This window comes from Plectropomus leopardus, chromosome 2 (genome assembly GCF_008729295.1).
Source record: "Plectropomus leopardus isolate mb chromosome 2, YSFRI_Pleo_2.0, whole genome shotgun sequence".
Taxonomy (NCBI): domain Eukaryota; kingdom Metazoa; phylum Chordata; class Actinopteri; order Perciformes; family Serranidae; genus Plectropomus; species Plectropomus leopardus.
The window spans coordinates 39,720,448-39,735,817 of record NC_056464.1 but is presented as its reverse complement, the minus strand read 5'-3'; the positions used below and the strand labels follow the sequence as shown (position 1 = coordinate 39,735,817).

Below are 15,370 nucleotides of genomic sequence, written 5' to 3'. Positions count from 1 at the left end.
AAAAAACACAGTTGTAACTCTTTTTAATTTCATAATTTGTCAAAATAACCATCAGAACCTTGACATGGCAGAGCAGAGAAGTGTTTGCAGTGTTGTTCGCTGCTCACCAGTGAAATACTGAACTCCAACAAAACAATAAATAACATTTCCAAATTTTCCATTAAGGTAGAATTGAAAAAAAACATGCTCAAACTTTAAGATGTACTGTGGTCTCTCTCTCTTTTACACTGTGCATTTTGCAGGGATGTATGCACTGCTTCAGTTTTCAGTTTCCTACTTCTGCTTGAGATTTTTTAGTTAAAATACCATTCAAATGAACAGTGACATAACATGCAGTATGCACAGAGAGGAGGTCGAACTGGAATGCTAAAACATGGAAAAAATAAATTTGCCTGCAGAGCGACTGGCCGCAGCGTGGTTCGCACATCTTCATTTCATCCACCTGCAAATCCTGTCGTTACCTCCTGAGTTGGCGAGTGCGTAAAAAGCTTCTGGTGAACGGGTTCTTTTGATTTAGTGAGACAAAGACAACATTTGGCTGTTTGAAAAATGAAAAAACAAAGAAAGAGACGAGTCGGGCAGCAGCTTCTTCTGGCTCAGTCCGAGGGGTTCTGGATGACGATCAAGAAATAATCCTTATCTGTGAAGAAAAAAGGGAAATAATTAGACTTTATATAGTTAAATAGTAAAACATTAAAATAAATAGATAAAAGTAAATAAATAAAAAAATTAAAAAATGCACATTAACTTGTGACTTGTTATTTTGTTTACACAGAAAAGCATTAAAATTTCAAAATGAAAATTATCGATTGCCTTTACCAATGTCACGTTTCACAGTCATGACCTGCTGGTAGCAAACATAAACATTACAGAACATTATGTGCAGGTTTCTCTCATAAAGTCTTGTCTTCAGAGTTTCACAAAGTCACCAGCCACTAACTTTTTCAGTTAAAACAAATAGACTATTTTTACAGTGCAGCAATCTTCTTTCTTTTTAACAAAACGACAAAAATCACAAAAGCATCTGATTTTAATAAAAAAGCACCCAGGCCTCTGATACAAAACATTCTTGACTAAAATCCGGAAATATTAAATAATTGTTATTATTGTTATTATTATTATATTAATCGGATAAACATGAATGTGACCGAGCAGTTGATAGCAACTTTTGAAAGAGGACAGTTTCCTTTGTTGGTTTTGGTCTATCCTGAAAAATTTGGATACCCAGCTCTACGTGCAAAGCAGGAAACTGTGAGGTCAAAAAACAAAAACAAGTCATTGAAAATGTAGTTTTCCCTCTCACCCGGAGCGATCATGATCTCGTTCTTCTTGGAGCGGACGCGGAGGAAGGTGAGGTCGTTCTGGGGGTCGATGTCTCGCACGGTGCTCCTCGCCTTCATCACCAGCTGGTGGATCAGTCCTGCGTACTGCACCGTGCTCGGGTTGTCCAGAGTCGTCTTAATGGGGATTCCTGAGGGGCATCGGTTCATTCAAAGTGAACTGGATTAATTTTTCAGTAATAAATAACAACAGACTAATACATTTGTTTAATCGGCATTCTGTTAGCCGTAACATACCAGCGGTGTAAAATTTGGCTTCGTATTTTCTTTAAAAATAACCAAAAATACACAATTTCAAAGTCCGAGACTGTAAACACCAAAATTATCAATAAATTTCCAACAGTCCTTTCAATACATCGTGTGTCATCATGCAGGTTTGTGAAACAAAATTCCATGACTCCTCCAAACTTTCAGGGTATATTTCATTTTCCAAAAGTTATCCAGGCCTGAAAATTGCTATATGCAATGACTTTTCCAGGTTTTTCATGACTGTGGTTGATTTGTGAGAGGGAGTATTTAGAGACTTTGCCAGGTTAAAGAAAGAGCCACCATCACAACAAGGAAAACTGTATTTAATGGTTTTACCTTCTGAATTGACGATGATGACTCCCTGTACTCCTTTCTGGCTCTGGATTCTCTTCAGAGTTTCTTCTACTTCAGCCTGGAAACAGGACCATGCGTTAGCATTAGGGATGTCCCCATCACGTGTCCGTAAATACAGTCCTGATCCGATACTTCTATTTTCCTTAATAATACGGTGCACACTTTAAGAAGACTTCTTTAAAGTTATTATAATCAATCCAATGTACAGCCAATGCTTGACAATAAGCGAAAAGCAACACATTAGCCTATTATTATTATTATCTATTTATTTATTTTACAAAATAAAGTATAAAATAGCAAACGATCCCTTTAATCTTTTTAGCCTGTCTCACGGGAGAGTCTGTCCCTGTAAGTGTTTATTGCTTCAGTGCAGCCTGTTTCTCAATTACCTGAATGAACTGAGTGTTAATAATCATCGTCTTCACACCTTTTAAGCGGATTACACTTCATTAATACATAATCCACTATAAAATCAGTATTGGTCTCAAAAATCCCATATCGGTCAGGCTCTAGTTGTGACATGGTGACTTTTAAAATATGAAGTGTAAAATCTCAGTGTGAAAAAATGCTGTCACTGAGCACCGTGGATTATATTGTCACAATGGTACAGTGAGACAGATTTTACTCTGCATGAGGCTGTGCAGAAGAAAGAGTGAGTCGGACCGTGTGAAAGTGGCTCATTTCTCAGTGATCAGCTGAAAGGGAACTGATGGCTCCAGTGATACAAGCTGCATCCAAGCCACTGTGACCCAAAGTACAGTGAGGTCTTTGTTTCAGGAACTGTATTCCACATTCAGAGCAGCATATCCAGAATAAATCAGGATTGTCTGCACACGGGTTTTGTCATGGCGGTGGCTGAGCCTGCAGCTAGCAGCTGACATGCTGCCAGCAAGAATAAGGGCGGTGGTTTATTTCTATCTATTTATCAAGATATTTATTAATTTTAATGACAAAAAGATAATATACAAAAATTCCAACCTAACAGTGACATTGGCTTTTATGGTAAATATGGTGATGCTGATATTTTTTTCTGAAAAAAAAGGATGAATATTCATTGCTCTTAGTACCATACATTTAATAATACTCTGCTATATATTTGAGGAAATTATATCAGTAAGATTTTCACCATTTCTATGACATTTTGAAAGTACTCTAAATGTAAATATCTACAACACAAAATTGAAATAATACTGGTACTGGTAATGCCACTAATTTCATGGTCAAAATGTTATACAGCCTACGCTGGTATTAAGAATGCAATAATGTGAGGTTTTCATGGTGTTATACCCGTCTCAGAAAACATCCCAGTGTGACAGAATCAAGGTATTACATAGTTATTATCTTTAGAGTCATGATTCTTAAAAGAATGAAAAGAAATGTTTTATTATTATAACTAAGACTAACTGAAAGTATGTGTTAAATTTCTCTTGAAAAATAACCAAACAAAGGTGAGATGATTTTTGTTTGTTTGTTGTTGGGGTTTTTCAATAACGCAGATAAACAAATGTACATTGTATGACAATCGTCAACTTTTGTATCACAGTATACTTTTACTCACTTTTACTTTTATTGTGAAGTACTTTGAGCAGCTATCCTGGTTGGTATACCAACATATTACAACATATTACAAGCTTTACAGCAGTAGATGGTTAGAAACTTGTTTTTATCAGGAATGATGATCTCCATCGACTGTGGTGAACACACTGTAGTGCTAAATTAACGTTTTGCTATGTTTTGTCGGCACTGAATGAAGCCATACGCTAAAGTTAAAGCGCCTGTGGGGCCGGACCGTCTACCATAACAAAGAACAGAGAAGCTCGGATCACAACACACACACACACACACACACACACACAGAGAGAGAGAGAGAGCCTGCTAATTGAAACTACATCAAAGAGGCAACAATCGTTCAATTTAAGCAAATACAGATTGGCTTTTCAGACTCACGTTAGGTGCTATAAAAACACCGAACAGAAAGCTAACCGACCGGACCGGGTTTAACTGACAACGCCCGACTAGCATCGGTGAGCTAACCGCTGTTAGCATCTTCAAATAACAATTTTATAACTCAACACTCACAAAAGTCACAACACAGATATAAAGAACACGCAGAGACAGTCGTCTTGTCCTACCATGCTGACTGTTTTTGGGGGAGTTTGCGTCAGAAAAGAGTCTCGGAGCTCCGCAGAGTGACAGCTAACTGTTTTGTTGCCTGGAGAGACAACTGACGTAAACTTCCGGGTCAACTGCCGCCGTGCTGCGTTCGCGGTCCAAGAAAAAAACATGGAAGAGATGGATTTTGTACTGAAACCGATTTATAATAGATCCATGACCGAAACCGATACATTTATTCTTCATAAGAAACTTTTTGTATCACTGAAATCACTGAAAGACTATTAATCAAAAGACAAAACATTTTTTTAACCTTCACAAAGTTGCTTTTATTTGCAATGCATCAAGTGTTCGTACCACGTGATATGTTCGAGTACCGTCGTGAATTTGAAAATCCAGCGATGTTTTTTTTGTGTATAAAGATATATTTATATTGTATATATGTGTATTTGAAGTGTATGGTTTTTACAGTTTCAAGAGGCAATTAATTGTGTAATTTTGGCGTGCCAGTAGGTTTTAATGACATGCTTTCATTCAAAACCATCACAAAAAATAAAAAATAAAAAAAACAAAGAATAGGCTAACATGTTAGGCCAACAAATTTCAATGAAAAAGAAAATCGCAATTTAAAAAAATCAGCAAAAATACAAAAATGCCAGACACTTTTAAAGATAAAAAAATTGCTAAAAATGTTGAAAGAAAAAAAAACACAACAAAAGTTTAAAAAAAAAATCAAAACATTTTAAAAGAAAAATAAGGGGAAAAAAAATCAATCAATCAAAACAAAAATTGCAAGTTTTCAAAAGTCACCAAAAATTTTAAAGGAAAATAATCACCAACGTTTTTTTGTTGCTGTTGTTGTTGTTGTTGTTTTTGTTTTAAATAAATAAATAAATAAATAAGGCAAACGTTTTCAAAAACTTTGCGCTGTTTTGGCTTTTTGTAAAACAAAAACATAAATAAACAGATAAAAGAGATTTAATGTCAATTTATGTCTGGTAACATTTTTCACACAGAGTAGTGTGCTCTGAGGTGTAGTAGAGTAGAAAAAAAGGTGAAATGAATAGAAAAGACTCAAGTAAAGTACAAGTACCTTATATTTTTTTATATAGTAGTTGCCTTCCTATAAAATAAGATTATTCATTTACTATATGACGAAAAGTTTCGACACACTTTCTATATCTCTGTTAAACCAAAAGAATATTAAAAAAAAAACATGATCCAGCTGTAATAATTTTCAAGTTTTTATCAATTTAATGACTAAAATGATAAAAGAATACTATAGTTATTCAGCTGTTTATTTTAAACGTCAGGACAGATGTCATGTTATGAGACAGCTGCAGGCTCAAAGCCTGCAGTTATCTGAAATATGTTTTAATGAGGGAGGGTCTGAATGTAAACAGTGTGGGCGCGGCCAGCAGCGTCAAGTCACACACGAACACACAGGCCAGGACAGGATATCACAGATGCTGCCTTCAAAGTAAAGCAAAGGGACACACACACACACACACACACACACACACACACACACACACACACACTTTGACACACACAGCTCATTATGGTGCGCTACTACTAACTACTAAACCAACAGTGTGTTGGTTTATGCATCATCATCCTTCACATGCTAACACCATATCCAAAAAAAAAAAAAATGTTTTCAGTTAATGCATTTTCTTTCTTTCTTAACCCATTGAAACCTGGATCTACATCTTTCCTCAACTGATTTTCTTTCTTTTTCTTTTTTAAACAAGGGAAAACACAATGTGCAACTTGGTGACAACTGTCCTTCATATTGCAAGAAACTAGTAGATTTGGAATATCATTAAAAAATAAAAACATATCCAGAAAACTTATGTTGCAGATGAATCTTTTTTCTTTTTCAAAAATGTTATTTTATGCACTTTTTGAGTCCTTCTTGATTTTTTAAATTATAGTTTACTTTTACATTTCTTTTAATTCATTTTCAGATAATTTTCTTGTAGGCTACCTTTTTCTAAATTTTTATGTGTTTGTTTTGGTTGTTGTTTGTTTTTATTTCTCAAATTCATTATTGCCTCCTTTCCATGTTTTTGAAGGAAATCAAGCGAATTTTTTCAGGTTTCAAAGGGTTGAAGAGGAGATTTTTTTTTTTAAAGAGAGAACCAATCCTTTGGGCTTTTATTTTGAAAATCGTCAGTGGAAGTTGTCCCTGACTCTCGTGGAGACACTTTGAGTTTTATTATCTTTATGTTTCGGAGCTTCATTCACCTCAAACGACAGAAAGCGGCGGAGAAATGAACGATCAGGACGACGACCTCGGTGAGCAAAGATCAAGTTTAAAACCGGAGAAAAGGCTTTTATTGTGTAGAGCTCAGACTTAAACAGCTGCCTGTTTGTTGTTCGCGCGCGGGGCTCAAAGTTTGGAGACCCTCTGTGTACACCCTGTGCTGCTGGGGGTTAAACTGGGCTAAACTGGGAAAAGGGTTAACCTCAGCCCGTCTTCAGACACATGAACAAGTAACGGAATAAATGGAGATATAAAATACCATCGCGCCCCGCCGTTTCTGACTGGTGTCCTCCAGTTTACCCAGTTTACCCAGTTAACCCAGTTAACCCGCGGTGAGTCAACTAAAGTCCACTCAGTGTTACTGCAGGTTTACTGCAGCGTCTTCACGTGAAAAACACGGAAAATAACCACTGCGTAATCTTATATTTTTTTTTTTTATAAATTGTCATTTTCCTACAAAAGTTTTGGTGATTTTTAAAAACGTAGTGCGTTTAAAAAAAATGGGGCGATTTATTTATCTGGAAAAAAAAGGCGATTATTTTGATTTAAAAACTTGGTGATTTTTTAAAATGTTTTGTTGATATCTTTTGAGTGTTTTTGGCTTTTTTGGCAATTTTTTTGTTTATAACTTGTTTTGACAATATTTTTCACCTACATTTTATTGTGATTTTAAAAAATGTCGATTTTCATTTTCTGTGAAAGTTTTGGGGGCGATTTTATTTTATTATTATTATTTTTTAAAGTTGTTAGCTGTGGCATTATAAGGAAACCTCTGGGTTTAAAAAATATATATTTTTAAATTTTTAATGACCAATCGGAGCAACTTGACAAAAAAATAAAGATAAATATGTATATATATATATATAAATATGTATGTATATATATATATATATATATATATATTAGTGTGCTGGGCATAGATTAATTTTTTTAATCTAGATTAATATCACTGCAATCCTGTAGTTAATCTAGATTAATCTAGATTAAAATTATAGATTTGAATTTTGCCAAAGACATTCGAAATAATATCTGTCTATCTAAATGATGAAAATGCATCACAAACTGCTTGAGAAAGCTGTTCTACTATAATATTTGGTAAAGAAAAATAATGTTCCATAAGATTTACTTTGGTGTTTAACTTTTTTTATTTTGTTAAACACAGACATTTAGGAACACAGGTTCTGTCTCCATGTGGAAAAAGCTTTTTCCTGCTAACTGGAATGAACAGCAGAGGGCGCAGCCTCTGATAACATGACCCTAACTGAACTGTGGGCCTACATTAGAGGTCATGAAGAAGACCATTAACGGTCAGCAGCTTTGTGACACGGCTTGAGCCAATCACTCCGGTCACTCAGGCAGACCAGCTTCCGCCTTGTTCGCGCCCCCTCCGCGTAATTCGACCAGGTATACATCCGCGCTTAAACAACAAAGTGAAATTGGTGCCTTGCTCACTGTATAGACCCAACTTAGTGAATAGTTTATCGCGCGATAATTTCCTTATCGTGCGATAAGAATCCCGCGTTAACGCAGCACGTTAACGCCGTTAACGGCCCAGCACTAATATATATATATATATATAAAATGTCTCCATACTGCTGGAAGTAGATAATCAAAATGTCCTGAAGCCATGACGTGTCAAGTTGTTTTGAAAAACGTCACTGGCGTCATGTTTTTAGACCACGTTGGGTTAGTGTTAGGGGGTTAGTGTTAGGGGTTAGTTAGGGGGTTAGTGGGGGGTTAGGGTTGGGGGGTTTAGTGTTAGGGGTTAGTGTTAGGGGGTTAGTGTTAGGGGGTTAGTGTTAGGGGGTTAGTGTTAGGGGTTAGTTTAGGGTTAGGGGGGGTTAGTGTGTTAGGGGGTTAGGGTTAGGGGGTTAGGGTTAGGGGGTTAGGGTTGGGGGGTTAGGGTTAGGGGGGTTAGGGTTGGGGGTTAGGGTTTAGGGGGTTAGGGTTGGGGGTTAGGTTAGGGGGTTAGGGTTAGGGGGTTAGGGTTGTTAGGGGGTTAGGGTTGGGGGGTTAGTGGTTAGGGGGTTAGGGGGTTAGGTTAGGGGGTTAGGGTTAGGGGGTTAGGGTTGGGGGGTTAGGGTTGGGGGGTTAGGGTTAGGGGGTTTTAGGGGGTTAGGGTTGGCAGTATGGTTAGGGTAGTAACTGGGGGTTAGGGTTGTAATGTTACACCATAGGGGGATCAGTGCACCTGGGGGGTTAAGTTCTTCTTTAGGGACAAAAAGAGGGTGGCGAACACACGAGAAGTGACGGGGGTTAATAACGTAGGGGTCAGCAGTTAAACGCAGCTCGGTACGCCGCCATTGTTGTTATTAGGGGTTTAGTGTTAGGGGGTGGCTGTTTGAGACATCAGTGTACACGTGTGAAGTGGCGCCGTTAGTCATCGTTCTCAGGGGATTAGGCATTGGGGGTTTAGCGACATTAGTGGTGGTGTTTTAAAAACTTACACTTTGGAACCGGATTAGGGTTGGGGGTTTAGGTTCAGAAACGCCGTTATGTGTGAACGAAAGGCCAAACCGCAAAAAAGTGTTAGGGTTTATGGTTAGGGGGCCGTTAGGGTTGGAAACAACCACTCAGGGGGGTAGGGTTGGGGGTTTAGGGTTGGGGGTATTTAGGGGGTTTTTAACCAACATAGTCCTAATCATAAATATCAAATGTTCATTAATTTTTAGGGTTAACCCTTTAAGGTGTCAGGGGTTTAGTGTTATTTTGCCACTATGTTTTGGGGTAAAAAAAAAACAAATGATCACACGCATTTGGCAGAATTATTTACAAAATTCAGAATGGTGTTTTCAATGAAACTTTTAGGAAACCTGGACAAAAATGATGGTACCCCTAGAAAAGACTGAAAATAATGTGACCAAAGGGACATGTTAATCCAAGGTGTGTCCACTAATTAGCATCACAGGTGTCTACAATCTTGTAATCAGTCAGTGGGCCTATATATAGGGCTACAGGTAGTCACTGTGCTGTTTTGGTGACATGGTGTGTACCACAATCAACATGGACCAGAGGAAGCAAAGGAAAGAGTTGTCTCAGGAGATTAGAAAGAAAATTATAGACAAGCATGTTAAAGGTAAAGGCTATAAGACCATCTCCAAGCAGCTTGATGTTCCTGTGACTACAGTTGCACATATTATTCAGAAATTTAAGATCCATGGGACTGTAGCCAACCTCCCTGGACGTGGCCGCAGGAGGAAAATTGATGACAAATCAAAGAGACGGATAATAAGAATGGTAACAAAAGAGCCCAGAAAAACTTCTAAAGAGATTAAAGGTGAACTTCAAGCTCAAGGAACATCAGTGTCAGATCGCACCATCCGTCGTTGTTTGAGCCAAAGTGGACTTAATGGGAGACGACCAAGGAGGACACCATTGTTGAAAACAAATCATAAAAAAGCCAGACTGGAATTTGCCAAACTACATGTTGACAAGCCACAAAGCTTCTGGGAGAATGTCCTATGGACAGATGAGACAAAAATGGAACTTTTTGCCAAGACACATCAGCTCTATGTTCACAGACGCAAAAATGAAGCATATCAAGAAAAGAACACTGTCCCTACTGTGAAACATGGAGGAGGCTCTGTTATGTTCTGGGGCTGCTTTGCTGCATCTGGCAAAGGGTGTCTTGAATCTGTGCAGGGTACAATGAAATCTCAAGACTATCAAGGGATTCTAGAGAGAAATGTGCTGGCCAGTGTCAGAAAGCTTGGTCTCAGTCGCAGGTCATGGGTCTTGCAACAGGACAATGACCCAAAACACACAGCTAAAAACACCCAAGAATGGCTAAGAGGAAAACATTGGACTATTCTAAAGTGGCCTTCCCTCCCCCTCGCGCTGTTCTCACCCTCCGTCCATCTGGACTCGGCTCTTTTCGGGGAAACACCTCCTCGCTGGTGTTTTTGTCGGTCAGCCGGAGGTATTGTGTGCAGCGTGACACAAACACACTGACTCTGTTGTATTTTTATCAGCCGGAGCTCCGAGAAAACGCGCCGATGAAAAACAGAGAGGAGGGGACGCTGTTTGGCGAAACCGTGACGCACGCGTTAAAGAGCCGCGCGGTGCCTCGGAAGTGTCCCAATCAGCGAGCTATTGTGTGTATTTCTGTAATACTGCATTGTTGTGTGAAAACATTGTATTCTTTGGTATTTTGTGAGATTAATTTTGCTGATGTTGCAGCCCTGCTCTGAGGGAAGTTAAAACTCCACTCTGCCAATGTAAAGCTGAAGTGGGTGTGCGTGTGTGTGTGTGTGTGTGTGTGTGTGTGTGTGTGTGTGTGTGCGTGTGTGTGCGTGTGTGTGTGTTGTGTCGGTATGTTGGGAATGTTTACACGGATCTTCAGGAAAAACATTTATAAAATAAATCCGTAGTGTTGCACAGATGAGAGGAGACTGTGCAGCCAATGCCTCGTTTGCGCGGTAAAGCGCGGCACATCTCCACTCCACCACACTTGACTCGCTTTTTTTTGGCAATCTAACTTATTTAACCCTTTGAAACCTGGAGCATCACCAGTTTCTTTGTGCTGTTGTCAGATGTCTTTCAAAAGTATTTAAACATTTGAACTTGAAAATCGGCTCCACTCCCTCAAAAAAATGGAAAAAGGCAATGAGCAATGTGTTCAGAAATGTTCCACAAATTACAAGAAATTAAGAGATTTGAAACATTATTTAAAAAGATATAGGGGGGAAATTTCCAATTAAATCTACAGAAAAAACTCAATAATATAATAATTGCATATTTAAAATTTGGTTCTTTCTCTGTTAGTTGCCTTCAAATGATCTTTGCCAAGAAATAGTGTGACACCTATGCTCCGGTATACCAGTGTTTTTCATATATTTTTGTACAAATTAAGCAAACAACACATAGATTGTTAAGTGTTTAGGTTTAGAGGTGCAGCTAAGTAGATTTTGTTATATTTTGGACACAGCTAGGCTAACTGTTTCCCCCGTTTACAGTCTTTGTGCTAAGCTAAGTTAGCCTACTGTTTTCCTCGAAAGTTGCCACAAAGCAAACAAAGAAAAATCGCTAAAAGGTTTTCTATAAAAACCACCAATTTTTTTTTTTTTTTAAGACAAAAAAAGTCAGGTTGTTTTCCTAAAAAACGGACATCGTTTGCACGACGTTTGCAATCCGCCATTAAAAATACTTTTTTATTTTAAAAAAAGTTCAGTCAATGCAAGATATTTCCAAAATCAGCAAACTGTAATATTGTAATATCAGTAATGACCAAAATAATATGATTTTGGCCATAATGCAGCAGCCCTAAAACCAATGCTGGCTCAGCGTTAGTAATCGGTAGTGTTTTCCAGCAGTCTGCAGCAGTGATCTGTTCTAATGGAAAGACAAACTCTGAAGTTGCTTCATCAGGGACCTGCCCATGTCTGGGCGCTCTGTGTACAGAAGTCATATAGATCCTTTGAGGACAAACCTTAAAAGACAAAGGTGAGCACACAGCACCGGGGGGTGGGGTGGGGTGTTTGCAGTGTTGTTACCGTAGTCTTCACCAGCCTGGACAATGAGGAGGGTGTGGTGGTCTCCTGTCAGAGTGGATGAACTGAAAATGATCCGCTGTACAAACTCCTCACAGCTGCTCGTGCTGGCTCAGCGTCCCGTCAGTGAGCCGGTGAATCAGGACAGGTGTGGTCAAAGAGTGCGTTTGTGCCAATCCAATAAAGTTTGGTGCAAAGGTTCAGGGTCAGGAAAAACCTGGAAAAGTCAGAGAACCTGGTAAAAGTTTTGGAAATCTGAATATACACTTGAAGTTTTGGAAAAGTCCTGGAAATCTGTTTCACAACCCTGTAAAATTACACGATGTGTTCAAAGACTGTCGGAAATTTGATAATCCAGTGATGATTTCTGTTTTGACAGTTTCTCACTGTGATAAAACGTTTTTTTTTTGTTGAGTAAAAAAAACAAAAAGAAAAAAACATCAAAATCTTCTTTTAAAAAAAATGTCAAAAAGGTGAAGGAAAAAAAGCCTTCCAAACTGCAATTGGCCAAAAATATGATGGACAATTTTTGTTTAAAAAAAAAAAATCACCAAAACATTTTAAAGAAAAAAAGGCCAATTAAAAAAAGACTTAAAGACTTAAAAAACAACCCTGATAAAAAGAAACAAAAAAACAGCCTTTTAAAGTTGTCTCCCTCCTCCTAAAGCAAAAATAGAAAAACAAAAATCTCCCAGTGCTTAATTTTTTTCGACATTCCTCCTTTTTTCATCAATCTCTCCCCTCTCATAAATAATGAACAGTCTAATTATATTTCAATATTTTGTTCTGATCTGTTCTTAATGAATTACTTTTTAAAATATGTATATTTTTCAAAAGACATTATGTAAAAGAACTGATTAGAAATATTGAAGGTCATTTCAGAGAATGTAGGGTCTTTAAAATTCGCCTCAAAGTCATTAAAAAGTCATGGAAATGTATCGGTAAAATGTGAATGAACCCTTTTAGACGGTCGACTAAAATGTGACTTGTTCATATTTTCTTTCAGATTTTATTCTTCATCCTTTGACAGTTGTTAGCTGTTAGTAGTTAGTGCTACTGAAGGCTTTTCCTTTATTCCTGCTCCAGTTAACAGACATCTGGAGACATTTTATGTTTCCAGCTTCTGACTGTTGAAAAATAACCTCAGAAACCTTTGTGAAACCTTTGTGAAACCTTTGTGAAACCTTTGTGAAACCTTGGTGATTATGTGCACTTTACACTTGACGGGTGATTAATTACTTTATTGTTCCTGCTGAAAATGAAAAGTCACGTTGGGAGACGGACTAAAAACAGTCACACAGTATCATAAAAAATCATAGATCATCTCGTCAGAGGGCTTTCAGCGTATAAAACACCGCCCTGACACTGAAGTTAGTGAGCCTTTAGTGATGTTAGTTTGAGCATCTTCGTCCGTCTGTTAGGAGTTTCCTGATGGACTCTCCTAAAGCATGCGCTCTGCCCTCCTGCCCTTCCTTCCTGACAGAAACACTGTCTGTAGCTCTGTAGCTGGTTGCAGAGAAGAAAGTACATTTTGCTTTTTTGTGATATCTTGTTTCTCTGGTGTTCCCACACAAGTTTAAATGTGCAAAATGAAAAAGTGCATTTAATCAGGTGAACAGAAACACTTAATGCAGAAAATAATTTTAAAAAGTGTGTATTTCCTCCAGCAAGAGAGAAATGTCAGTATTATATGGAGGTGCGTTTGATTTAACTGAGAGCCGCTTCTTCACCTCTTCCTCAGGTGCTTTTGATCCAAACATACCCGAGGAGGGACCCTCAGCGCCCCCTCCAGGCTGGCTGGAGGACATACATGGATACCAGGGCCACGAAGGAGGAGGTCAGTCTTTTCCTCTCTTTTCTGTTGTTTTTCTTTAACATTTCCCTTTTCTTTTATAGGGTTCGTACGGTCATTAGAAACCTGGAAGAGTCATGGAATTTGCAAACAGAATGTTGTATCACAAACCTGTAATAACACATGATGTGATGTGTTAAAAATGCTAAAAAAAAAAAAAAAAAGGAAAAGGCATATCGCCATACATTTGTACAGGGAACAAAAAGGCCAAATTTTGAAAAATTCGACCTCCAGACTCTCAGGCCTGCAGGTTTGGACAGTTTGGACATAAAAAACCAGAAGTCCTTCAAGCGCTTAAAAAATGATTAGACATGCCTCTCCCTTTTTGCACCACTCTCTCTCCTATCTTACGTAACGAACAATCCCTTAGTTATATCTAAATTTGCATTTCTAATTCTGTTCTGAATTCATTTTTTTTAAATATACATCTTTAAAAGCTACTATGTAGTAATGGAAAAGTACCAATAAGGAGTAACATTGGTTGTTTCAGAGAATGTATGATCTTCAAAATTTACCTCAAAATCATGAAAAAGTCATGGAAATTTCATGGTAAAAATGTGAATGAACCCTGCTTCATTATGTCTGTTGTATTTGTGTACATGTGCACGTCCAGAGGGTGACAACCCGCTGTACCCCCCTCCTCCTGCCTACACCCCCCAGCCCGAACTCAACAAGAACACTTTGGTGCCCGACGTCAGGTAAATCACATGCTTTGCAGATGACTCTGTGCTTTATGTTAGCGGTGTGCGATATGACGATATTAGATCATGAAGAATTAGAATCCTTCGATGTTTGCAGCAAGATGTTGGAGATCTTCTGTCAGTCTGTGGTGGCGAGTGACATCTATTGTGCCGTAGTCTGCTGGGGGAGCAGCATCAGTGCCAGGGACGCCGGCAGGTCGAACAAACCGATCTGTGATTATCCACAACCTGGACTCAGTCAGTGACAAACAGGCGGTCAGTGAACAATCTGCTGTCCGTCAACATTCGTCCCCTTCACGACACTATTCAGAGGTCGGAGCGGCGCTGCAGAGGGAAGATGTGTTAATGATCAGCAGGTACAGCTCCAGAGAAAGCAGCTGCCCTCCGCCAGTGTCCGCGCCGCTCTCATTCTCCGCCTGTGTCTCCGCCGGTGTCTCCGCCGGTGTCTCCGAATGTCCGCTCCGCTCTCATTTTCCGCTGTTGTCTCTGAAAAAATCAACATGAATTATATTTTACCTGACAGGAGATATGGTTCCCACCAAAACAGTGGAAAACAAAACTGCACTCAGATTAAAGTCTGTTCAAAAAGTTACTCTGGCCTAAATGTTCTGTTATTCATTTTTATTTTAGTGGTATTTTTTAAATTGGGATATAAGCTTGGTTTTACTGTTCAGTTACATGCACAATATTCTTAAAATCCCAAATGAAAAAGAATCGTGATAAAATCGTGATTCTGCCTTAAAAAAATCGTGATATGATTTTTTTTGTCATACCGCCCACCCCTACTTAATCGTCATTAAAAACGTCTCCGAAATGCAAAGACAGAACAGGATTAAAGATGTGTGTGTGTGTGTTTTCGCTCCTGCAGGGTCCCCACAGTGTCGGAGGACGTGGCCAGAGATGCCTTGCTGAAATTTGTGGAATCTAAATGGAGGTACAGCTCCAAACCTGCCAGGAACCTGACCTTCAAAGAGCTGAAGCCCATCACTGTGTACAGGGTACGC

At 38.6% G+C, this 15,370-nt stretch overlaps 2 protein-coding genes across 2 annotated transcripts in view; one reads left to right on the top strand and one right to left on the bottom strand.

Moving 5' to 3' along the window:
• Positions 1-6: 6 nt before the first annotated feature.
• dynlrb1 (dynein, light chain, roadblock-type 1) lies at positions 7-4,178 on the bottom strand. The gene is made up of 4 exons (XM_042496449.1): positions 4,076-4,178; positions 1,926-2,001; positions 1,304-1,471; positions 7-640 (listed from the first exon to the last, which is right to left on the bottom strand). The coding sequence occupies exons 1-4, from the start codon at positions 4,076-4,078 to the stop codon at positions 597-599; spliced, it is 291 nt and encodes a 96-aa protein (XP_042352383.1). The 5' UTR covers positions 4,079-4,178; the 3' UTR covers positions 7-596.
• Positions 4,179-6,276: 2,098 nt separating this feature from the next.
• The window catches only part of ssuh2.1 (ssu-2 homolog, tandem duplicate 1), a 16,736-nt gene continuing 7,642 nt past the window's right edge, over positions 6,277-15,370 (top strand). The window contains 4 exon segments of the mRNA XM_042496555.1: positions 6,277-6,356; positions 13,555-13,650; positions 14,279-14,363; positions 15,235-15,364. Of these exon segments, the coding sequence (XP_042352489.1) occupies positions 6,332-6,356; positions 13,555-13,650; positions 14,279-14,363; positions 15,235-15,364 (336 nt within the window). The 5' untranslated portion in view covers positions 6,277-6,331.

Bases quoted from the DNA above. Each gene is read 5' to 3' on its own strand.
- dynlrb1 (XM_042496449.1), bottom strand. The intron at 1,472-1,925 runs GTAAAACCATTA...GATGCCCCTCAG, and splicing joins CATCATCGTCAATTCAGAAG to GAATCCCCATTAAGACGACT. The intron at 641-1,303 runs GTGAGAGGGAAA...TTTTCTTCACAG, and splicing joins CGAGATCATGATCGCTCCGG to ATAAGGATTATTTCTTGATC.